This window comes from Schistocerca cancellata, chromosome 7 (assembly GCF_023864275.1).
Source record: "Schistocerca cancellata isolate TAMUIC-IGC-003103 chromosome 7, iqSchCanc2.1, whole genome shotgun sequence".
NCBI lineage: Eukaryota > Metazoa > Arthropoda > Insecta > Orthoptera > Acrididae > Schistocerca > Schistocerca cancellata.
The window spans coordinates 595,421,581-595,448,829 of NC_064632.1; the positions used below are offsets into that span (position 1 = coordinate 595,421,581).

Consider the following 27,249-nt stretch of genomic DNA (forward strand, 5'->3'; position numbering starts at 1 on the left):
GTGCACATTTTTTACATGCTTCCAGTGCTGATGTGAAGCTGCTGACATTTGTTGTGCACTGCTTTCTGATGCATGGTTTGTGTCTGGTGCTGATGCAGTGTCTGTGTGCTGGAGTCAGCTGGCCGAGCCAGCGTACAGGGCAGACTATTTGAGTCTCCCAACAGCCATTAAAGATACCAGTAAAGGTTAATGGAGAGATGTGATCATTCATCTATGCACTTGCAGTAGGTATAAGCAGGGTGGTATTTATAGTTAAATTTTTTTCCAATATGTCTGTTGGTGATACAGTATGGCTCACATGTAGTGGAATACAGCAGTTTTTTTCTCTGTAAAGACATTGTGTCACTCCCAACCATGTATGAAGAAAACTGCTTGGGTATTCCCTCCAGGTTAAACTTACCAAGACGATATCAACAAACTGAAAGTATGGCAGTGATACCTCCTTAGCATTTCAAGGATACCATGGTCTATCAACTGACAAAAACTGTCACATTTTGTGGTAAAAAATAAGCTCTAGTTTTCTGTGATTTCCCTCATAATGTAAGCCTAAGCTTGTGGTTGCCAGTTGCATTACTGCAAGCCAATATGGTAACTTGTTCCTTACTTTTCTTGTACCCGGGTGCTGCAACTTCCATTTTTGAAACACGCAGTTTCATTCAGAGCATCTTGTAATTTAAACCACACCCAATGCAATTGCACAACTATTCACTGGACATTCCCTCCTCATCAATTAACTTCAACAGATAGACTTTAAAGAAAGGCACAGCCTGTTTGCAGGCAGAAAAAGCCTCTCCACTTAAAGTAATCTGAGGAATACCAAATTGCGTTTTCTACTGATCCTACCATCTATCAATGCAAATAAATTCTGAATCTTCTCCTTCGCTGCTGAAATTGCAATGTTTTTTCCTGCAATGTCAGCCAGTTAATAGGCCTACCTTTCCCCTTAAACGTTTATGCCACAAAAATGAAGCTTTCTCATCTTTCAATACTGTTCCTTACTTTTACTGTACTTCCAATAGTTTGGGAAGCACAACAATTTTCAATTTCTGCTTGATTTTTCTTCTGGCTTCCCACGGTACTTATTCCTATCCTTAAATGTAAAGCAATAGTTTTGGCTGCTACCCCAGAATCCACTCACATTACAGCACATAGTTTCTGACCTACAGTCACTAAAAGTGTTTTTCCTTTATTATCCATTCAGACTCTTTTATTAAAACACAAAGCCTGATATTGCAGTACCTGTGTTGTTAAGAAGAATGATGTAATGTTCCTTCAGTCATCTGTGCATATGTGAAGGAACCTTATATGTTCTGTGCTGTTAAGAAGAATGACATGAAGTTCCTTCAGTCACGCATGCACGTCTGAAGGAACATTCCATCATTCTTCTTAACAGCACTGCACTATCATATTTATCCACTGAAACTAGGCAGCAACTTTCAATTAAAATGTCCTCCCCTGTACAGGAATTAAATAATGTGTGTACAAGAACAGGCTGTGACACAGGATGACATAGCCAAAATGGCTAAGACAACCACTTGCATAAAGCTGGAAATCCAGCTTTGAGTCCCATAAATTGGCATAAATTGTCATTGTCATCTTTCCACTACAAAGCTTATGGTTGTTTGTATTTGTAACTGCAAATACATTTTGTGTAAAACACAAAGGACTGCACAAAATAACAATTTGACAATGTATGCACTTTGGGAAAAAAAAAAAAGAACACAAGGTCAGCAACAGAGCTGCTCTCTATGTGTGATTTTGTGAGTGCTGGAAGATGGCTTTTGAGTATCATTTGTTGAAGAGTGGTTCTTGTAATTTATTCAGTATTAAAAATACAGTATCTACCTTCTAACAGTGGCTCCAGATATGCTAGATGGGGGAAAGACACATCAAACATTTTGAAAGGCCACTTAGCACTGTAGCCGGCACTTACATGCTAAAGCTTTGGAAAAGTACAGTGCATACCATAAATTAATCTTCATTTTATCATGGAGAAGGATTATTATGGTGTTAATCAAGTTTGCTGGGTGGTACAGAGGCAAGATAGTCATGAGCTGAACAGCTGAGAGAGTACTGCACTGTCATCTGAACATACACACTTGCTTGACATGTCAATGTTAATTTCACCTCAGATTCTTATAATACCATTGTAACAAATTTGCAACATGAATATCATTGTGATTTCAAGCTAGTTGTTTTCAAAGTGTTTTAATGTGTTGGTAACATCTGATGTGATATAGAAGACTGCAGAAGCCTAAGCCCCTGAATAAACAATATTGTGTAACAGACAGTTATGTTCTGGGGATTTGCAAGAGTAACAAATGAGGTACTATTTGGTAAATGCTAGACATCTGTTTGAAGCAGTACTGTGTGTTAATACATGCAGTACTCACAGCATCAAATTTTGAAAACAGGAGTAGTGTTGTTGTAAATTTTTCCCTTGTCATCAAAGTGTAACTGTGCACTCTCAATGAGGAGATCATAAAAAACAGCAGAATGAGACAGTGTGGCCACATTCAACAAGGACGATATGTGGCAAAGTAATGGAATTTTTAGTGTACCTGCATGGCAGTAATAAAATATAAATAAAAAATGATAATAATACAAGAAAAAGACACAAAGATATCAATACCCAATCAATGTTTTCCTCATATGTGTAGGGCAAACACTGTAGTTACAAACTCAAGTTTAACACACAAAATAGTGTAATAAAATCAACTATATGGTACAAGATGTGGTACTGCCTCCTATACAACCATGTTTCGATTTCCTCATTAAGTAATTAAAACTATACACAGACTGATAATACTTTGCATTAGATACACCACTTCTTTTTATTACTACCAACAAAATACCATTGCTTATAGAACTGAATCATAAATCAGTAATATCCTTATTTGATGGTATGTTTCTCCAGCTGCTTTAATATAACACTTGTGCAATGCCGTTGGCACTGGTTTACATACGGCATCTGAGATAGACCTCTTATTAATGTCCATCTGCAATTTCATATTTCAACATCTTAACAAGTTGGGGTCTGCAACACTACTTAGTCAGAGAGATAATACTTTCACTGTAACTGACTTGAAAACTCAGGTGTACATTTCTCAGGACACAGTGACACCTGAAAAAGTGTGAGTTCAGTTGAATATTTAATGTAAATGTGCCCAGAGGACAGTGCAAGATGTGTTTCCTCATAGCAATAGTTTCAGTCTTGCACCTAGCACGATATTTTTACTTAAAAAATCATCTATGACTATAGTTAATTACAGAAAATGTCTAATAATTTGCTGCTATTAGTGTCAATTAATATTTGATGGTATCCTTCAATTATGCCAATATTGGCCAGCATTTTTAGGTGAGACAGTGCCATCACATTCATAATTTACCCAGAGGACTAACATTTTTGCAGAATTTACCAGCGAAAGCCCCTAACCCTCAAAGGCAAAGTCAGGAGGGATGCATTCACAGTGTGTGTGGTGCGGTGTCCTTGCAGCATATGTGCAGTGTCATGGCATGGATGTCGTAATGTTGCAGCAAGGTTGCAGTGACATATTTGTAATTATGCATAACAGTCAGCCATTTGTGTATGGGAACTATGTACTTTGTAGGTATTTTGCGTGGAGGAGAGCTCACATCTCCCGGTTCTACCAAAACTGGACTGGCCAGAGTACTCTCTGGTGCTAAAGCAATGGCAGTTACCCTCCCACACTTCAAACACCCAAAGAGAGAAAAATTACTACATTCTCAATAATCATATGGTGGGTATCTTGCCTCAGGGGATCATTAAGAGCACGCACATCAAATCAACTCTTTGGTAAGTATAACAGTTTGTCTTTGTTTCTAGAGTACATTATAGTAGAGTCAGTGCCATTAATCATGTTAAAGGATGTCGTGCAATTACTCAAAAGGAGGTGTGTTATCTTAATGTCAGGGAGCTAATTCTACAATATCAGCCTGCATTTTGGTCTCATCTATCACTTTCTGTGGTCAGTCACACTTCACAAGGATGACACGTGAACATGCAAGTCAATTTTGATGTACCTGCACTGCAGTAGTACATATCTAAAAAGGCTACAGGCATAAATTACCCCATTAATGTCTTTTTTATATGTGGAGGGCAAACACTGTAGTTATAAATTGTAGCTCAATGCACAAAATAGTGTAATAAGATCAGCAATATGGTGCAAGATGTGATACTGCCTCGTATAGAAAAGTGTCTCCATTTCCTCACTAGAAGATTAAAGCTATAGACAGACTGATAATAGTCTGCATTAGATACATCAGCTCTTTTTCTTAAGACCTACAAAATAACACTTCTTCTAGGACTCAATCATGATTTGGTAATATCCTTATTTGGCAGTATTTTGGCAAAAAAAAGTTTCTCCTGCTGCTTTAATGCAACACTTGTGAAGTGGTGTAAGTGCTGATTTACACCCAACATCCGATTCGACAAGGAGCTCCAACATTTGTCTGCAATTTCAAATCAACAAGTCATGACAAGCTGGAACTTGCAGGACGACTTACGTCAGTGAGTCAGTACTTCCAACTACCACCAACGGTGTATGTATTTGTTAGGACAGGCTGAGACTTGCAAAAATGCAAATTCAGGCCTTGTGCTACCTAATTGGCACGTGCATCATATTTTGCCAGACAAATACTTTACAAAATCATACTCCAACAATGGACACCAGCAGTTCAATCAGAATGTGGCAATCATTAATACACAGCACTTGAATATTTAATGTAAATGTGTATCCACACTGCACACATCTTTTTCTGCAAGAATGGATGCATTTAAACAGCAAACAAATACACATTCGCATAAAGTGTTGAATCTTTCTGGCTTGTACATCTGTATTTTGACTTATCCTACTGATATTACCGATTTCTGGATTTGGCATCCTATCAGTTTGCCCTTTTTACAGCCAATTTCTGCATCTGGTGTCCTACCAATGTGCCAGTTGTGCAGCCAGTGCTACCAATTTCCTAATTTTGAGATTTGGTGCCACTTGAAAACATTTTCTGCCATTTTGTAGACATACTATGTTGTCATTATTTTATACTGTCAGACTATCTTATCTCCCCATTTTTAACTCATTTCTCACTACAGTGAATCATGAAATTCATGTAATTGGAATACACCCTTTACATACTCCTTCCACCTTTCAGCTTTCCCTTCTTTGCTTAGAACTGGTTTCCCAACTGAGCTCTTGGTATTCTAATGGCTGGTCTTCTTTTCTCCAAAGGCCTGTTTAATTTTCCTGTAGGCAGTATGTTACCTTTCCCCTAATGAAATATGCTTCTAAATCCTTACATCTGTCCTCTAGCCATTCTGCTTAGCCATTTTGCACTTCCTGTCAATCTGATTTTTTAACCATTTTTATTCCCTTTTGCCCGCTTCATTTGCATATTTCCTTCTTTCACCAATTAAATTCAATATATCTTTTGTTATCCAAGGATTTCTACTATGTCTTGTCTTTTCACCTATTTGATCCTCGGTTGTCTTAACTATTTCATCCTTTAAAGCTACCCATTTGTCTTCAACTGTATTCCTTTCCCCTGTTCTAGTCAATCATTGCCTAAAGCTCCCTCTGAAACTATCAGCAACCTCTGGTTCTTTCAACTTATCCATGTCCCATCTCCTTAATTTCCTACCTTTTTTTCCAATTTCTTCAGTTTTAATCTACAATTCATGACCAATTAATTGTGGTCAGAGTTCACATCTGCACCTGGAAATGTTTTACATTTTAAAAGCTGGTTTCTAAATTTCTATCTTACCATTATATAATCAGTGTGAAACCTTGTGATATCTCCATCTCTCTTCCACATATACAATCTTCTTTTATGATTCTTAAACCAAGTGTTATCAATGATTTAATTATGCTCTGGGCCTAAAAGAGCCTCAAAAGAGCCTAAAGCACATCACTGTCAATTGTGAGATTGTAGCATTTATTCAATGTGTTGTTGGCCCACATTGTATGTATGAAAATTCACGAAAAGCTGCATCATAGTTTCTCCAATATTCACTTAAATGTGGGACCGATGGCTCTTATGGATCTCAGCGCCTCATTTGTTTTCTACTCAAGTGACCATGTTGGAAGACATAACTACTTGAATTTAATCATTTCCACAAATGGCACTTTGTGTTTGGAGGTGGTTGTTTACTGTGTGGGAATCAGCTTTTGTGTGTAATGTAAACATGAACTATGTTGAATTTATTTTAAATGCCAACAGAAAAGTAAAGCTGTGAGGATGGGTCACGAGTTGTGCTTTGGTATCTCAGTCAGTAGAGCACTAGCTTGTGAAAGGTAAAGGTCCCGGGTTCGAGTCTCGGTCCGGGAGACAGATTTAATCTGCCAGGAAGTTCCATATCAGCGCATACTCTGCTGCACAGTGATTACCTTTCTGGGAGCAGAACAGTAAATTACCAGGGTAAGTTAGCCACCAGGAACTAGGGCCTCTGAGAACAGATCCTTTAATTGAGAGTGATGATATCAAATAAGTGTGACTACAAGCGAACACTTAACTAGGATGTGTATAGTTAGCACCAGTTGATGTGTGGGTCCAGTGTAAGAATATCAGATTTTTAAGCCTGGAAGTAAATTTGTGAACAAATACATTTGTTAGGGATCTTGTACATTTGTCTTAAAAAAAATACATTTGTTAGGGATCTTGTACATTTGTCTTTAAAAAACAGGGGACATGTGCGAAAACCCCCACTTGCACAAAAATATTAAAAATGGAGAGTTGCAAAAACTTACACATTATTTTGTTACTGCCCTAAACTGCAGTTAATTATGTAAAAATCAACAAAATTCCCCAAAAAGAATTCTTCCTTTTGTCAGATGAGTTATGCCTCTTATTATTATTATTAAATTATATTACTAACGTTGTTATTATTATTGGCAGTGGTGGTAGCTGTATAAATTTTCTGAAAGGCGTATCTGTTATGCAGCAGATGCTATTAATTTCACACTACCAGATTTATCTAAGTCTAAAAATTTGTGAACACACAGATTGTATACTCAAAAGCCACCACTGGTAGCAACTCGTCACATAGTTGAGGTTTAGAGTTGTCAATAGGCACATAAATGATATAGAAAACATTGCTAGACTTTCGGAAGAATCCTCCTATGGAACTAACGGAATACATATACAGGTTCATTGTTACAGTATCCCAACTGACTAAATTGTGTTGACAGTGCCGTTTGGCTGCGGTGAGGTATTGCACTGGGAGTAGAGGGCAAGGAGACAAAGGAAAAGGGAGAATGACAAAGGTAGTTGAGAAGCAGAGACAGCAAGCAGACTGGAAAGGAATGTGGCACCGGTGCAATCGGTCTGGTGCAGACAGAAGGAATCACATGTGGTGCACAGCGGGCTGGAGGACTAGACACAGATGGGAAGAGACAGGCTGTGGAGAGGGGGATGTTAGAGTAGAACAAGTGAAGTGGTAGGCATGGTGACATATTTGGTGGCTGTACGACAGAGACCAGGATAACAGCAGGATAGAAGGATGCGACGTGAGGACAGTTCCCATATTTATACTTTGGTGTGGGGAGGGGGTGGGGGTGGGGGGGCTCCTGATGGACTGGGTTATGAAGCAGCCACTGAAATCGAGCATTTTCTTCTCGGCAGTGTTTTCTGGCACCGTGTGGTCAACTCTGTTCCTCACCAGTTTGGCGGTGTCCACTCACTTAGGTGGACAGCTTGTTAAGAAGTCATGTCCATATAAAATTACATGCAGAAATTACAGGAGTGGTGTATATAAGATTGTCTTCAAAACACCAGTGAAAGCTATTATATTCCGTAAGATCCACCATTTGGGATCTACTGTGTAAAAACTAGCAGTAGGTTCTTACTTCTCTATTTTTTCAGAAAGTTTTATAAAATTTCAAGAGCTCTGACTCTACTGAAGATATAAAGAAAATACAGATTGATTTGCAAGTATCTGACCAAATCTAAAAATGAAAGTTATACACTTCACAGTTTTTTTGTAGAAAGGGGTAAAAAAATGTTGTTGGCAAACTACTGCGAAATACTCTGGATGAAAACCAGCACAACACATTAAAATATCAAATTTACCTCAATAATGCAGCCACTTGGAAATTTTCTTGATAATTTGACTGAAATAATTGTGAGGAACGGCAAGCCTTGCTGACTGAAGAGGCATAGAAGAAAGAGAAAATTTGGCTACGTTCCCCAGTATTGGCCAAGATGTGACACTATTTTGCCCAATAACAGAGTGAGAAGGTAGTGTAGTGCCCACCCGAGAAGAAGAAAGGGGATAAGATAACTTCTAAATGCCCCAATCCAGTGCAGTAGAGGGTTTCATTGCTCATATACACAGTTCACTGAACTTACATTTTGAGAGAAATGGGAGTTCAGGTTCCTGTCTGAATATCCAGATTAGGTTCTCTGTTCAAAATGGTTCAAATGGCTCTGAGCACTATGGGACTTAACATCTGAGGTCATCAGTCCCCTAGAACTTAGAACTACTTAAACCTAACTAACCTAAGGGGATCACACACATCCATGCCCGAGGCAGGATTCGAACCTGCAAGCGTAGTGGTCGCGTGGTTCCAGACTGAAGCACCTAGAACTGCTCAGCCGCACCGGCTGGCTTAGGTTCTCTGTTGTCTCCTCGAATCAGTTAAGACAAATGTCAGGATGGTCCATTTTCCTGCCCCGACCCCAGCTTGTACTCTGTCTCCAGTGACCTCCAGATATTCAATGCCAGAACTTCTTTTCCTTTTCAGTTTATTTAGTGATGGTTGGTTTTGGGGAAGGAGACCAGACAGCGAGGTCATCGGTCTTTATTTAGTGACTGATGCTTATGTTGGGGTACAGAACCACTTAATCATTACAGCTCAGTCTGAGGACTTAGAAGCATTCAGCAAAACTCCATCACTGGTTTCACCTTTGTATAAATTTGCAGGTGGTTGGGGTGGGGAGAGGGAGGAATAGCAGGCTGAAGGAAAGGATGGTAAAGTGCTGTTTGTGGGAGCATACAGAGACGAGGTAGGGAGACAGTAGGACAGCTAGGTGCAGTCGGAAGATCACATGGAAGGAGGGTGGATGAGTGGGTAGGGGTGAGTTGGGAGGGGGGGGGGGGGTGGAGGAGAGAATAGAGAAGCAAAAACGACTATGGGTGAATTGATTGAAGAGAAAGCTTTGTAGAGCTGGAGTGGGAACAGGGAAGGAGACATGTGAGTGAATGGCATTGACTACCAGCAGGACCACCCAATTGCTGAGCATGCTACCCAACACAATGTTCTTCATTTCAATGATTACTTCATGGTCTGTGCCATCTGGATCCTTCCTACTACTACAACCGGGTTTTCTGAACTGCACAAATGGGAACCCTCCCTGCAATATATCCTACATTCCCATAACCCTCCTGGCCTCAGCGTTCATTAATCATTGTCCTTCACCCACCTATCCTCTTCCTGTTCCCACTCCAGAACTACACAGCTTTCTATTCCAGTCTTCTTACTTCTCTCCTTTTCTGCTCCCCTGCCCCCCCCCCCCCCCCCACCTAACCTCCCAACTGCACCCAGCCACCCTATTCTCTCCATACCTCATCCCTGCATGCACCCACAGGCAGCACTTTACCGTCCCCAACCCCAGCCCTGCTAACACTCCTCCTACTTATCCCCACCACTCATACTGCTTCTCCAATCATGCGATGTTGCTCATAGCTCAACAGCCAGAGACAGTGGTCATTTGTGTGTGAGTTATGTTTGCATCAATGTTTTTGTGTATGTTGTCTCATTCAAAGGCCTTTTGGCCAATAACTTACTTTTTTTAGCTGTCTTTTTGTTGTGCATGTCTGCAACTCAATATCTCCACTATATGGTGACATAATATTGTCATTATTCCATACTGGATTTTCCATTGTTTGATTAGATACATTCAGACAGTTTTGGATTATCGTTACAAACAGATAAAAATAAAAAATAACTGTTCATTATTAAATGGAAAGTACCTATTTATGAATATCAGAGTGCAAGTGAGAGAATTATCTTTTTTATAACTGTACTTTAAGAAAGACTGTGCCATTTCCAAACATTATAAGCTCAAACGTAATAGCAAATCAGATCATCATTCATTTATTGATAGCAGGTATGCATTATTAAAAATTTTGATTTTCTTCTTTCCCTGACTATTTTACTAATGCCTGATTACAGTACTGAGGATTGATGGAAAGAAAATTCACATGCTCTTTGTTAAAAAAAAATCAATGTTATAGTATTTTTATTTGTTTTTCATCTTGTCCACTGACAGATACAAAAAACTGCACAGAGTATTTTCCTGAAATTTCCACGTCTCGTATATACTTGTGTTAACATTTAAATTAAACTACGACATTCACTTAACATTAGCGTCACATTTTCTTGATATGTATAACAGTCATAAAAATAAGTTCAACAAACACTTTTAGAAAGTACGTAAAGGGAATCTTTGTTTCAATACTGAGCTTACTTAACATATATAACTTTAATAAAATTACTTACACTAACAAGAGCTTTATCTTTAAATACAGTAAATGTGTACAAATTAAATCACCTTTGTTTTGTTTCTTTCCTTTCCACGAGTAATAGCACCATGGCTTGTGTTTGACCCCTGTCTGCAGGGGAATTACTTAAATGTTTATACTAGATTTCATGTCGTGTCACAGCCTTTATAAAAAGCCATACATGTATGAAACAATGTTGCTAAGGAAAGCTGATCTGTATGGAGGGTCTTAACTTTGGGTTACTCAGTGATAGTTACAGCAGGACAATAACAAAATCTATTTTGGCTGTGGCAGAACAACTAATTAAATAAAAATCACGGAAGAAAAAAATACAGATTTTATCACAAAAATATCATTTTAACAACTCTCACTGAAATGTCTGAAACAATTTCTAACATTACCTTAAAGAAATTAACAACAAAAAGTTCATTTTGGAACTGCAACAACTCTCATGACTGTGCGTCAACTAAGTCACAATTACTTTATACAATGATAAACATCTAAAATATATCAACATTTCCTTAACACATAAAAATAGAATATACTGGATTTATAAAAAAGCCACTGGTGCCCTTGATTAGTTTCCAAACACACATTTCACAGTATCTGTATACTAAAAAAAAAAAAAAAAAAAAAAAAAAAAAAAGAGATTCACTTAGGCTTACACAAGACTGCCTTTCCGAACAGAAAAGCAGATCCAAATAGGAACCTTGGAAATAGCACAAGACATTTGGAAGAACCAACACCAGAGGAAGACCAATTTTTTCCTCTCAAGAAACAGGAAACAGTGAGCTAATATTTATACTAAAGACTGCCATATAATGGATGAAACCAATACCATACGCATAAATGTTTCACAAACCTCCAGTCACAAAATACTTGCCATTATTCATAATTCACAATGAATAGACACAATTTTAAATCACACTTCTTATGTTTTTGCATAATAAACTGGTGTAAGGCAAGTGTTTATTCTGATGAGCTTACTGTGGTCAGTAGATTGTAGCTTTTGATAGCAGTTTTAGACTAAGAATGTGAGATTTGCTGGGAAGTTAACATCATTATTCCCTACTCTTGCTGAATGTTCATCTCAAAGGTGAAATGAGACAGTTTCTGCAGTGATCAGAAATCCATAATAACAATTTATTCAATATCCTATTTATTTTTACTTCTGTGAGATGTTCTGGAATGTGCAAACATTTTGTTATAGGACGCAAACAAGATGTAGAATTCTGTGAGGCTATAAGAACTCCAAAATTGTGTATAATATTTTAAATTTAATATAATTTTCAAAACATGGAATATTCTCAATGATAATGAACAAAATAAGAAATGAGCAGTTGACTAAATGGCCACATTACTCTCAGCTGAGAATATTATGTAATTTTCAACTTGCAATTTATGACAGGCTGATACAATTGGATTCCTGTTTCAGACCATTTTGGTCTTCAACATAGTTCAACTTCACATCATTTATTAGATATAATACTCCCTGCAGCTCCGTGAGGCAGAAACCTCAAGCTGTCGCAATTATCATGTGTAGGGTGACTGATGGAGTTCTGTGTAACACTATCTGTTTGATGAAAGGCATTTTAATTCATAAATGGAATAGAAAAATTTCAGGCTGTGAGGAATGGAGGCTTGTGTAGAGTCTGTATTTATAGTTATGTGAGTGGTGGCAATTTAACTCTGCATTAATCATTAATCAGCTAAATGGTAGACACAACAGCAATTGGAAAAAATTATTGGATTTTAGGGTGAAACACCATAAAAGATGACAAGTATGATTAGATATTTTCTACTGTAAAATTCATCTGAATAAATATAACACATTGGCTCCACTTCTGTGTTTTCACCACTTACCACAGTGACACAGAAATGCAGGGTCCTCACTAAGTGAAACTGGTGACAGTCACTTTTGGCACACTTAAATACCACCCAATGTATATAAAAATATGTACCTCTGTTCTATATAGATACCCAATGGACCACAGAATGTGAATATCACGAATTAAACAACTAAGCTTCTTTACTGGCCTCTGCTCACTATCTTTATCACATATAATATCTACTACAATAAAACTGTTTAGTTTCAAATTGGAAATGTGTATGCATTTTTATGCTTCAATGACTTTCTTATCGATAAGTTTCTCTGTTACTGATATTGAGATATTTATTAAAGCTTCAGATTTTAAAGCTGAAAGTTGATTTAAGGTTGTAATAAAAATAATTACATAGATCTTACTCCAACAATTATTTCTACTACAAAAAAGATAAACTTAACAACTCAATGTGTCCCATATTTTACAATGTATGTGACATCCCTTTCCATAATTACATTATACTTTTAACAACATACCACAGACAATATATCACACATGTGGCTGTTGAAATACAAAGACTAAAAAAGAAAAACACAAAAAAATAGAATACAGAAACCATATTTTAAAATAGTTTCTCTGACTATTTACAAAGGTGTCAGCCCTTAATGCAAAGCACTGAACATTGGACAAATTAGTGGCTACATACTGACCCACATCTGCCTTAACATCACTCTGTCGTCTCCAGTTTAAATATCTGAAAGAATCTTTCTACATGATATTAAAATTGAACTGCTGGCATCTTACAGGTATTTTCTCTCTAATGCAACAACAAAATTTCTGATTGCACGACACTGAGAAAGTGATGAAGAGCAGCACAAAAAATACACATAGAAATGAAAACCTAATTTCCATACATGCAACATACAAGATTATGGGTATAAAGAGGAAGAAACAACAAAACAGTGACTGGAGTAGTTGTTGCAAAGGAAGACACTGTATAACATTAAATCTCTTGTTAAAAACATTCTTTTTCCAATATACATACAAAATCGGCCTAAAAACATATATCACTGAATTCAACAAATTACAGCTTTAATCTCATCTGTAAAATACAAAAGATAAATCTTTCCACAAAATAAAATGTAAACATTCAGGCAAAATCTCTACAAATCTGATTCCATTTAGTGTGCAACGTCAGGAACACAATACAGAGGACAGAATCCAAGTACGAAAAGAACACTAAATAAGTATTCCGTAAGAATAAAAGACACAGAAGGCATTCTCATGACATCTTTTGCTTTCCTTTTATACACACTGTTTGAAGAATTATGTATGAAAAATATTTTTGTAAACAATTAGCAAACCACTTGTATCATTTCTTACCAGATACTCTTACACATTGTCACATATTTGTGCACCAAAATGCATAAAAACTTCTGTAGGTACAGTAGTAGACATTTGTTATCTTACAACATGTTACACTGGGAACAATCTCTCTATCCTCTAACTATGTCTTTCTCAATAAATCGTAATTAGAGACAAATAGACAAATATGGGAACATACACTACTGGTAACCCCATATTCAAACTCGAGAAAAAAAGTGACATACACAAGTGATGAACTTCCCTACATAGCAGACAGACAGGCAGAGATGGACTGACCACCTAATTAGAGACTGCTGGTGACTGAGGTTCTGGTGACACGGAATGTGGTGTATATGACATTTCACTTGTAACACTTAATCGAGATCCCTTACTTTTGGAAGGGCGCCTGTAGGGGCCACCATTTGCATCCTGTCGAGGCTCTCTCCCACTCAAGTGGCGCTCTAACCACTTGAGCATCGTGAGGACTGAATCGGTGTTTGGAAGTCGCCGTTCGGCAGCAGTCTTCACTATGTGGGATGACGTCACCCTGAAAGTAGCTGCCATTCCTTTTAGAGCCTGGAAAAGAAATGGCGCAAAAAATTAGTTATGTGGCACATAATGCTTCTTGTACTACTGTAGAGACAGACATATACTATTCTTTTTGCTGAGATGGAATTATTACCTTATAGATGACAAACTGTTCATCACAAAAGAAACATGGTTATTTAAAACTTGACTACATTTACAAATCCACTTTAAAATAAATAACGAGACTTTTTAATAACATAAGAATGTTTTATAAACCTTTTGAGTGCCATTTACTATTTCATAGCACTTTCTGCAAGCAGTACTCCAAATCTCTCAAAGCAACAAGAAGAGACATCTTAAATCCTCCAAAAGCTATCATATTAACTATTTTTAATATTTATCAGTAGTTTCTGTCTTGAATCATCATTGTTGGTTTAACAAATATGATCAACATAACATGGAAGGACTGTTAAAGAAGGTACAAGCATATGGAATAAGTTCAGTGAGTGTCTCGAAGTTTCCTTAAGTTATAGAAACCAGTATGTTGTCCTTGATGGTGAATGTACATCAGAGACAAGGGTATCGTCAGGAGCGCCTCAGGGAACAGTGATACACATAAATAATTTGGTGGACAGGATGGCCAGCAATCTGCAGTTGTTTGCTGATGATGCTGTGGTGTATGATAAGGTGTCAAAGTTGAGTGACTGTAGGAAGAAACAAGCTGACTTAGACAAAATTTCTAGTCGGTGTGATGAATGACACTAGCTCTAAATGTAGAAAAAATGTAAGTTAATGAAGATGAGTAGGAAAAACAAACCTGTAGTGTTTGGATGCAGCGTTAGCAGTATCCTGCTTGACAGAGCCACATCACTGAAATATCTGGGCATAATGATGCAAAGCGATATGAAATCATATGAGCATGTGAGGTTGGTTGGTGTAAAAGAGGGGGAGAGGGACTAAACTGGTAGGTCATCGGTCCCTCGTTCTGATTAAAATAATTCCACAAAGGTGGGAGTAAAATAATACAGACACACAAAACACAGCTGGAAGAAAGGAGAAAAGTACAAGAATGACAGAAGGGCAACAAACACTAAAATGGACAAAACTGGACAAGAAAACAACAGACACACACAAGAAACATGTAGAAGAGATCAAAACAAGAGAGCAGATTACCATGGCTGACCATGAGAATAAAAAGGAGAAGCCAGCCACTCTGCAACACATTAAAATCTCCACCCTACAGGCACTAGGACGGAGGACACAGAGGGACAAAGGACATACGCTAAAACTGAAATCAAATGATAAAACCCACCCTCACAAATAAAAAGTAAAACTAAAGCTGCTGTTGAGGCATTGTCACCCAACACTGAAGGTAGGGTGCTGGATAAGTTAAAAGTCTGCTGCAGAGCAGATAAAAGTGGGCAGTGCAGCAAGAGATGGACGACCGTCATTTGTGAGCCACAGCGACACAGAGGTGGGTCCTCACGACGGAGGAGGTAACCCTGCATTAACCACGTATGGCCAATGTGGAGCTGGCAGAGGACGACTGATTCCCTGCGAGAGGACCACATGGAAGACTTCCACACATTCGTATTCTCCTTAATGACATGCAGTTTGTTGTGTGTACTGTTATGCCAAAGCCGAAAAACCCTGTGGCGTACGACAGAACGCAGGTCAGTTTCGGAGATACCTATCCCCAGAAGCGGTTTCCGTGTAGCCTGTTTGGCCAGCCTGTCGGCAAGGTCGTTGCCTGGGATTCCGAGGTGTCCTGCGGTTCACACAAACACCACTGAACGATGGGACCATTCCAGGGCATAGATGGACTCTTGAATGGACACTACCAATGGCTGGTGAGAGTAGCACAGGTCAACAGCTTACAGGCTGCTCAAGGAGTCAGTACACAGGAGAAATGACTCGCCAGGGAATGAGCAGATGTGCTCAAGAGCACGAGATATGGCCGCCAGCTCTGCAGTGAAAACACTGCAGCCATCTGGCAAGGAGTGCTGTTCAATACATCCTCCATGAACATACCCAAAGCCTATATGACCATTAGCCATCGAGCCGTCGGTGCAAACCACCTCATGGCCCTGGTACATGTCAAGAATCGAGAGGAAGTGATAGTGGAGAGCCACCAGGGTTAACAGAGTCCTTAGAGCCATGCAAAAGGTCCAGAAGAATCTGCTGCCTAGGTGTACACGATGGAGGTGTATGTGACTGGACCTCAAGGACAGGACAGGTGATAATGGGAAGGACTCCATTTCAGACAGAAGGGACTGGACGCGAACAGCAATCGTAAGGCCTGACCTGGGTCGCCGATGCAGGACATGGAGGGACTCCGGCCTCCACCAGGACACTGGTCACTGGACTCGTTCCAAAAGCTCCTGTCGTTAGCCGAACGCAACATTGGCGCAATGGGTCGAGTAAACGCAATGCTGAGGGTGCAGCCAAACAGTAAACCAGACTCCCATAGTCAAGGCAGGATTGAACAAGGGCTCTGTAGAGCTGCAGAAGCATAGAGCGATCTGCACCCCAGTTGGTGTTACTCAGGCAGCGGAGGGCATTGAGGTGCTGCCAGCACTTCCGCTTAAGCTGACAAAGGTGAGGTAGCCAAGTCAATCGAGTATTGAAAACCAGTCCTAAGAATTGACATGTCTCCATTACAGTGAGTGGATTGTCATTACGATAAAGTTCTGGTTCTGGATGAACGGTGCGATTGTCGTGTCCTGACATGGTGGGAGAGGGAGAAAAGGGGTTACTGGTCAGTCCGCACTCCCAAGTGGTACAGAGCAGAAGGCAGAAGGACAATTCACAGTAAGGGCATTTGATTGTTTTCTTCTATCTGAGCCAACACTGGTACAGGCATTTGCTAGAAATGCAGGTGGTGAGACTCGGTAGGGATCTTGTTGTGGAGGCTCTTGGACAAACAGGGTTTTGAATTAGGGAACTCATTGTGGAGACTCTTGGACAAACAGGGTTTTGAAATGGTTGTTTATTCCAGACAGGACTAACTAATACACTGGAGGCTAATTCTAGGGTTATAAAAAGCACGAATAACACTGTTGCAAGAGAAACCAGAGCAGAAGTCCCAGGAGTGGATGCTAACCACAGTAGCAAACACTAGCAGCATCTTAAGGCAACAACTTAGTTTCAAAAAAAAACATACTGAATGTGAAACTGTTCACTTATGCACTACAAGTGAGAGAGCAGACTTACGCGGAGCTGGACCGAGGCTGGAGTTGACGGACGCGGATTCGGCGCCCAGATCGTCTTACTGAGAACCCTGCCACAATGCAGAATCTAGGGGTTTAAAGAGTCGCGTGTGGGCACTGTTTTTCCCACTTAAAGTCACCCAGCCAATCCTGCAGGTCTCTTGCAGGCGCCTGCCAATCATGGTTTAGTTAGGTCCCTTCTACTCCTCCTAAGGCAGGGATGTTCATGCAATTGCACTAACTAAGTCCGTATTTGGTATCAACATTGTTCAGCTGAAAGCTAAACATAACTGCTCTGCCAAATAAGGCTTGCAACATTATTGTTATACGTCATTTAGCCCCACCCCTCGGGCTCCCTGGGGTAGGGACTGCTAGGTCAACAATTTTTGGTGTGTTCACTCACTTTCTAACCCTTGTGAGCCTACTGACATTGCTGTTCTCAGGGCTGGTATAAAGCTGGCTTTATACGCTAGTACGTGACTCTTGGTTACAAAGTTCTACAGTGGCAACCTACCACAGCGTCTAGACGACATATGAAGTTACATGTTAATTCCTTGAAGAGTAACTAAAACCCTGGAATAGCATCCGAGGGCGTCTGCATTTTCGCAAGGCTCTCCCCCTTACGGTTTACTTCATGTAACAATATCTCTCCTAGTTTCGTCTGCCCTCAGCATCGTCTCTGCTTCCGCGCCTTGGAGTGCCTGTCCTCCTTTCTCACAGCTTCAAGATAACACTACAGTAGCAAGGAATAATCAATATGTTACATGATGCCGAGAGAAATGCATGACACACGACTTTGCAACTGAAAACTGGAAGTCGTGGGCTAGAGCCCATGACTGTACCTTGTGAATGGCTCTCTGTAGGCGCTGCTCAGCAACACCAGTACTGGAGGAGCGGTACAAAATGCAGAAATCATCTGCATACAGAGAAGCTGACACCGACAGACCTACAGCTGCTGCTAGACTGTTAATAGCCACTAAAAATAAAGAGACACTCAATATGGAGCCCTGCGGAACGCCATTCTCCTGTATATGGGGGAACTTGGACACGGAAAATACGGCGTGACAGGACATTTTGGATAAAAATCGGGAGTGGGCCCCGAAGACCCCACTCATACAATGTGGCAAGGATATGATGTTGCCATGTCATGTCATATGCTTTACGTAAGTCAAAAAAGATGGCAACCAGATGTTGACGTCTGGGAAAGGCTGTTTGGATGGCAGACTCAAGGGACACAAGGTTATCAGTGGTAGAGTGACCCTGGCAGAAGTCACCCTTACATGTAGCCAGTAGGCCACGTGACTCCAGGACCCAACCCAACCGCTGACTCACCATACGTTCCAGCAGCTTACAAAGAAAGATGAGGAGGCTGATGGGTCGGTAGCTATCCACACAAGCAGGTATTGACCAGGTTTGAGCACCGGAATGATGGTGCTGTTCTGCCATTGCGATAGAAAGACTCCATCGCACCAGATCCCCAGTTGAAGATGATGAGGAGATGTCGCTTGTAGTCAGACGAGAGATGTTGAATCATCTGACTGTGGATCCGATCCAGCCCAGAAGCTGTGTCGGGGCAATATGCAAGGCCACTGAGGAGCTCCTACTCTGTAAATGGGGCGTTATAGGGTTCACTTGGCGTGTAGTGAACAAGACTTTCCTTTTCATCTGCCATTTGAGGGTACAAGTGGCTGGGGGGTAGTTCTCCGACGCAGATGTTCAAGCATAATGCATAGTGCTCAGCAAAGTGTTCGGCAATCATGTTAGCATTGGTAGATAACACACCATTGATGTTAATGCCAGGGACACCTGCTGGGGTCTGGTACCCAAAAACACATCTGATCTTTGTCCAGACTTGGGAAGGTGACGTATGACACCCAATGGTCGACATGTACCTCTCCTAACACTCCTGTTTTCGTCATTTTATAAGCTGGCGAATGCGGGCACAGAGCCGCTTAAAAGCTAATAAGTGCTCTAGGGAAGGGTGCTGCTTATGTCACTGTAGAGCTCACCAATGCTTTTTAATTGCCTCAGCAACTTCTGGCAACCACCAAGGGACTGTCTTTGCCAGAGCACCCTAAAAAACAAGGGATTGCGTTTCCACCACAGAAATGATTGTTGTAGTGACCTGCTCAACGACAACATCAATGGCACCATGTGGGGGAGATTCAGAGGTGACAGCGGAGGTGAATGCTTCCCAGTCTGCCTTGTTTAAAGCCCATCTGGGTAAGCGTCCATGGGCATGATGCCAGGGGAGTGACAGGAAAATTGGGAAGTGGTCACTACCACACAGGTCATCATGTGCTCTCCAATGGATAGATGTGGGAAGGCCAGGACTGTAAACTGAGAGATCAATGGCCAAATATGTGCCATGTGCCACACTGAAATGTGTGGAGGCACCTGTATTTTAAGAGGCAGAGGTCGAGTTGTGACAGTAAATTTTCGACTTCCCTACCTCGGCCAGTAAGCATGACGCTACCCTACAAGGGGTTATGTGCACTAAAATCTCCCAAAAGTAAGAAAGGTTTAGGGAGTTGATCAATCAGTGTGGCCAATACGTTCAGAGGTACTGCACCATCAGGAGGAAGATTATCCTGACAGCCACCGCTTCAAGAGGTGTTTGAAGGGGCACAGGTTCACTACATACTGGGTTCAGGAAATAGTCACAAACTCCACCTGACACTCTATTTTAGTCACTACAGTTCCTGCAATATCCCTTGTAGCCACGGAGGGCCGGGGTCCGCATTGCCGGGAACCAGGTTTTCTGGAGGGTAATGCAGAAAGCAAGTGTAAAGCTTAACAGTTGCCATAGCTCAGCCAGGTGGTGTAAAAAAAACCACCACAATTCCACTGTAGGATTACGTAATCGTGAGACTGGGAAGGCATGGAACACTCGATGAGGCATTCTACGTCTCAGAGTCACCTACTGCCACCAGATGAGTACCCGTGCGATTGACATCCATTGTGTCTTAGGGTCCAGCGAGAATCTCCACTTCATCCTCAGACACAGAGCTGGTAGCTAGTGGTGGTGTGAGTCCCACTGCAGTGCCTTGGTTCTTGGGGGTCTTTTCCTTTTTAGGTTTCTCTTGCTGTTCCTTAGGTTTGTCCGGCTGGGAGAGCTTCACTGATTCAGTCTCAGAGACTGAGGAGGACTGCAAATCCCTATAACCAGCTTCCTGTGATTGCTTCTGCCACTGGCAGGTGTCAGCTTTGCCACTGGTAGGAACCTGGGAAGGGACTGACCCAAGGGATCCCTTCCTGGTGAGAGGAGCCGAAGAAGACTTATGCTTCTCTGGCTGTGTGGCTGCGAAGTGGGGACTGATGTCCCTGATGGGGGGGCTTAGGTTGACATCATATGCACTGGATGTAGCCTCTAATATTTTCTCTTAGCCTCAGTGTAGACTAGTTGGTCCAGGGTCTTGTATTCCACTATTTTTCTTTCTTTCTGGAGAATCCTGCTGTCTGCCGAGCAAGGCGAATGGTGTTCTCCATAACTGACATAGAAGAGAGGTGGGGCACAGGGAGTATTGGGATGTGACGGATGTCCACAATCCCGACAGGTGGTACTGGAAGTACAGCGGGAAGACATATGGCCGAACTTCCAGCACTTAAAGCACTGCATCGGGGGAGGAATATATGGCTTTACGTCACAGCTGTAGACCATCACCCTGATCTTCTCGGGTAATGTGTCTCCCTTGTAGGCCAAGATCGAGGCACCAGTGGCAACCTGATTATCGCTCGTACCCCGGTGGTTGTGCCAGACGAAATGGACACGTTGCCACTCTAAATTGGTGTGCAGCTCATTGTCAGACTGCAAACAAAGGTCCCTGGACCATATTTAAGCTCTTATGAGGCGTGATGGAAACAGAAACATCCCCCAGCCTGTCACAGGCGAGTAGTGCTCGTGACTGGGCAGGGGATGCTGTTTTGATCAAGACCGACCCTGACCGCATTTTGGACAAGCCCTCCACCTCCCCAAACTTGTTCTCTAAATGCCCCACAAAAAACTGACAAGAAAGATTCCCCATCAACTTTTGTACATACGAGGACCAGGCTGAATAACCTTCGCTGCCATCCTTACCTGGCAACCCTCCCACAGTGTGGTCAGGGGAGGGGGTTGGGAACAATATGGGGTCATATTTCTTAGCATTAAAGTTAGACCTTGGCCGCTTAGAGACTGCTGGTGTCTGACCACCAGCAAAAGATGCTGTACTATGCTTCACGGTGTGTCATCCACCCCGATGCCACATACTCCGACCAGGGGCCCTCCCCGTGGGTGCCACCCAGCTGCAGCAAAGGCCAGGAGTCCCAATGCTCCAGTGTGATGTGATGGGCATCTACTCCTTGGCATACGTGGGAAGTTAACAGTGCAGGCATCTGCAGAGCAATCCCTGTGTGGTCACGCACCTACAACCAACAGGGTACATAGCGGCCCCACCACAACAGACTGGCTACTGTGTTGGACATCAACAGCACAGAAAGTGATACTGCACAGAGGATGGAGGAAAATGCACCCAGGAGGATGACCTCATCCAACAGCTGGAGAACTAGCAGAATTGCAGATCCACGTTGACGAAGGATGCGAGAGGTCTCGGTGCATGACAGACACTATGCACCTAGTAAGGCACCTTTCCCAATTGGCTTGCTCTTGGGGAAAATTTTGAAAAATGGAGGTCAAACCCTACAGGAGACCATCACATAAAGGCCGAAATGTGTGAGACTCCTTTTAGTCACCTCTTACGACAAGTAGGAACACCTCAGGCCTATTCTAACCCCGGGCCAACAGGGGGGAACGAGCATGTGAGAATTGTGGTAGGAAAGATGAATGGTTGCCTTCGGTGTATTGGGGGAATTTTAGGAAAGTGTGGTTCGTGGTTCATCTGTAAAGGAGACCGCCTATAGGATGCTAGTGTGACCTATTCTTGACTACTACTTGAGTGTTTGCGATCTTTACCAGGTCGGATTAAAGGAAGACATTATTGAAGAAATTCGCAGGCAGGGTCCTACATTTGTTATTGGTAGGTTCAAACAAAACACAAGTGTAACGGAGATGCTTTGGAACTCTAATGGGAATGCCTGGAGGGATTCTTTTTCAGGAACACTATTGAGAAAATTAAGAGAACTGGGATTTGAAGCTGACTGCAGAATGATTCCGTTGCCTCCAACATACATTGCGTGAAAGGACCACAAACATAAGATACGAGAAATTAGAAATCCTATGAAGGCATATAGACAGCTACTTTTGCATCATTCTATTTGCAAGTGGAACAAGAACGAAAATAACTAGTAGTGGTATGGCGCATGCGTAAGAGTACCGATGTATGTGTAGATGTAGAAAGGATGGTTTATTGGCACCAAAAGCCCAGGCAGAACTCAAAAGTATTGAATATAATAGCTTTTATAAGTTTTAGGATGGCTTTTCTATCTCATAGGACCTCCAGTCCATGCGCGACATTTGTTTGAAGATAATGCCTATTAAGGTATTGTACTTCAACAAAGGGAGATGTAATTCACTTATCACTACACTGAACTATCACAAGTTCTCAAATAACATGTATTAGTATGGACCTGAATGCATAGGAGGAGATGAATGTGTAACCGCTTCGGAACATTCTTGCTGATTTACAACTTTACTGATGAGAAGTCATGATTGTGACCTGACACCTCTTAGATCAAACTTGGCTGTCCAACGTATTCAAAATAAAGCGTAAGATTTTCGAATGTATTGTGAGCAAGATATTGCTGTCAAGATATTATAGAGGAGAACATAAAGGGTGGGTATGGGGAATTAGGTCACTTCTCCACCTTTTCTGAGGTGTTTCCGCTCAAGCAATGTGTGCCACTTTTCCAATGCCACTTCACATTCAACAGCTGACTGTGAGAACGCATAAACACTGCCAGCAAATAACTGACCTGTTTTCTACAGTTTGCACACAACAGGTGATATGTGTGTAGGTAAGCTGCAACTAAGCCAAATTTTCAAGTGGCAGTTTACGTTGATTGCATCAGACTGCCAAATCTGACTGTGTAAGATTGGCAGTGCTCCAAAGAATCCCTCTTTTGATAGTAATTAATTTGCAGTGAGCACTGCTACAATCTCAGCACTGTCTCTCTTATATACTGTGTGGCAAAAAAGTCAAATGAATTACTTCTGATGTAAGCTTTACATTAAGCAAACAATCGAACACAGTATCACAGGATAACAATGCACGCTTAATTTATTGTGTTTTGGAGTTTCAATTACATCAAATATGAGTGCATCAGGAAAAGAAAACAACTCCACCATGACATCACTGTTGACTGCAATAACCTCCTTTGTCAGGAATGGGTACAATGTAAACAAGGCACTAATAATACGTCACTTTATTCTTCAGAAAGAAAGAGGATAGTGAATTTTTAACAAAGTCATTTGGTCCTCGCTGAATGAACCGCTCCCTGAAACATTTCTAATATCCTCTCATGATCAGATTAATTTTTGCTCTGAATCTAACAAATGTGGTGCTGACGAATACAACACAAGTACAAGGGCTATCCTGGAAGCAGATTACGTTTTTGCATGCAATAACAATGGATGGGGCTAGCATGGGGTGGGGGGTACACTGTTGTACGAGCATTTGGCCGTTCAGTTGGCATCCGGTTGTGATAGTGTGAGGTTCATGCCTTTCAAAGTATTTCACAATAGAATTTTTAAATGTGTGCCACAACAGAAATTCCTATGAGTTGTGAAGTGTGATCAGTAGTAAGATTTTTGTTGGCAGAAAATCATAAACCAGTTGATATTTATGAGTAACTGTATGAAGTATACAGAGAGAATTTAATCACTGAAGGTGAAGTGTGCCAATGGCACACCAGGTTTAAAAGTGGCCGAACTAATGTTCACAATGAAGAGTGAGGTGGATGGCCGAGTATTCTGACTGATGAAACAGTCAAAAATCAATGAGAAGATTCAAGAAGACTGCCGTTTCACTATGACAGAGCTCTTGTTTAGTTTTCCACAAATTTCCTGCACCAAATCATTGCAAAATAAGCACAAAGGAAAGTAGAGTTCAGAAATTTTGTTTTTGCATAACAACAATTGACCACACACGGACAACCGCATTCGAGAAGTGTGAGGTGTTTCCTCATCCACAGTACAGTCCGGACTTTGCTCCCAGTGAGTACCATCTGTTTCCAACAATGAGGACCCAGCTTGTTAACACAGCACTTTGATGGTGACACTGATCTGCAGAAATGTGTGACCATCTAGTTGAGGTCTTAGGTGGCAGAATTTTATTTCACTGGAATTTCAAAGCTTGTTCACCGCTTTGATAAGTACGTAAAACCTTAATTTGTGTGGAGACAATGCTGAAAAGTAGAACTTGTGTGTCGCTTTCAAAATCAATAAGACTTCATTTTTACAATTTTTTTTTAATACTACAATGTAATCTGTTTTTGTTTTTTGGGCAGCCCTCGTACATCAGCCATCTCAGAGAGAAACTAGAATGTAAAATCCTAATCTACAACTTACTGTTGGGCATATCACACTGTTACAGTACGAGGTAGTGTACAGGGGTGTATGGAACTATATAGACACTGATGTACCTTTCAGTACTGCATCCCGGACAGGCAGTCTCACTTTGCCAGTCATATTTACCTCTAGTGCAGTTATCAGGAGGCTGTGTTTCAGCATGTGAAATCTGCCTTGGTAAGTTTTTGACACAACCGCACTTGGGGAACTTGAAACAAATACCTATAAAGAGAAACTAACTGTGGCGGAAGTTATCTATATTGTGGAGGCCCAGTGTCCTCAAAATAAGTGGTTGTACATTAGTAATTACATCAAAGATGGTGCTCATCAGAATTCACAGACACTGTGTAAACGTCCGTGCACTGATACCAGTGGCACAAAGGCTATACAAAAAGACTTCACTCAGTTAAGAATTTATGTTTCATAAATGTCACAACACAGCTAATTTATATTGGGGGGATGCAAATAATACTTTCTGCCACATGGGACTTATCACAACTTGCCACTGCAGTTTGGAAACCTAGAAATAATTAGCTATTCCCCAAGCCAGCAAATTCCACAAACTGCAAATTGTGACCAAAGGGTCATCAGAAATAACAATAACACAACACTTCAGTGGTTAACAGCTTGTCAGTAGGCCCCGTCCAACCTACATTCGCACTCAGGAGTGCACACACCATAAGCTTTGTTCATCCACTACTTGCATCTAAGCAGTCTCTTACAAACACAGTCTTAAAGTTCGCTGCCTGTGCTACTTTCCTTGGACAACATTACTAGCACAGTATGTTCATTAGCAAAACTTATTGAGCAACAATGCTAAGTTTCGTCTCTCTAACAACGATAAATCACCCCCCCCCCCCCCCCCCCCTTGCTCCTCACTCTTGATAGCCGCGATGTCACACACTACAGTTTGCCAAACATTAACTTTGCTTGTAATTAATATCATTCTCTATGGTTTTCTAACATGGAGACAACTCTAAACTTCACTTTAATAAATACTGTGAATTCTTTACTGTTCACCACAGTAAAATGTAAGGTGGACCACTTTTCCCTTGAGTTAGGTCCACTGATGGACTTGTTCACAGATAGCAAAGTGAAGTGAGGTACACTTCCATCGACTACCTCTTAACTGCAACTTCGGCTTCTTTTTCAGGATCTCTGCACCTGCTCCTTCCCTTTCCAGTCCCCACTTGCTTTGCCCTTCATGCTAACTGGCATTATTTGGGACTGCCACCCAGCCTCCTCCAGATGCACTATTTGGCCTCCTTGCACTCCAGCCATTCCTGACTAATTTCTGTTACACTCGCTGAATTAAAATTCGAATACCTCCCATATAGATACTCCCATCATTATGTGGTTTCCAGCGTTCTGAGTGTAATAAATAACTGTACCAACTAACAAGTTTCCAACTAATAACTTTTCTTAATTATTATGGTTAACTGTTTAATTTGCTGATTATCAACTTGAGTGTGACGCATGCGGTGTTACGACAGCACACTTCCACATCTCACCTTCCACTCCAACATACACAACATACAGCCCATACAGGTTGGGGGCTAAATGCATCTGAAAACCACTGAGTGAATACAAATTATGGGCTGGAGTATTTGCTTTTGAGCATTGCTTTCTACTGTGTTCCTTGCGGCTCTAGGCACCTACAGTGGTATATGATGGTCCTAGTTTGTGTTCACAGCATAGGTATTTCAGATGTAAGTGCTCTCTGCATTAGTGTCAGCTCACCACTATTTCAGCAATATTGACAGGAAAAAAGAAGAAAGTACTTCTAAAATGTTGACATAAATGTGAATACATTCATTTATATCATCATCTACATCTAAATGTATACTCCACAGGCCACCAATACGGTGCATTGTGGAAGGTACTCTGTACTACTGTTAGTCATTCCTTTTCTGTTCCACTCACAAATGGAGAAAGGGAAAAATGACTATTTATATGCTTTAGTATGAGCCCTCATTTCTCTATCTTATCTTACCATCCTTACACAACACATATCTCAGTACCTGTAGGATTGTTCTGCAGTCCATCACAAATGCTGAGTCTCTAAACTCTCACACTCACTTTCCCAGTGCAACAACATTAATAACCAAAATTGTTCATTTTTAACAGCATAACCCACAGAACTGACCTGGCACTTAATGTTAAGAGAAACAGAGCTAATTTCACATCAGAATGGCTCAACAAGGATTTGATCTTACAAGGGGAAGGACTCAGACACAGCCAACCGATTCAGCTCAAATTTGGCAGGTCGCTTGTATACAGCCTAAAATGAAGGAATCTAAG

General features: G+C 41.0%; 1 protein-coding gene across 2 annotated transcripts in view; it reads right to left on the reverse strand.

Annotated features, from left to right (window-relative positions):
• Nucleotides 1-10,222: 10,222 nt before the first annotated feature.
• Nucleotides 10,223-27,249, reverse strand: part of LOC126092592 (uncharacterized) — a 118,861-nt gene continuing 101,834 nt past the window's right edge. For both annotated transcript variants that reach the window (XM_049908284.1, XM_049908283.1), the window contains one exon: nucleotides 10,223-14,283. In XM_049908284.1, the coding sequence (XP_049764241.1) occupies nucleotides 14,008-14,283 (276 nt within the window). In that variant the 3' untranslated portion in view covers nucleotides 10,223-14,007. The remainder of the gene's footprint in view (nucleotides 14,284-27,249) is intronic.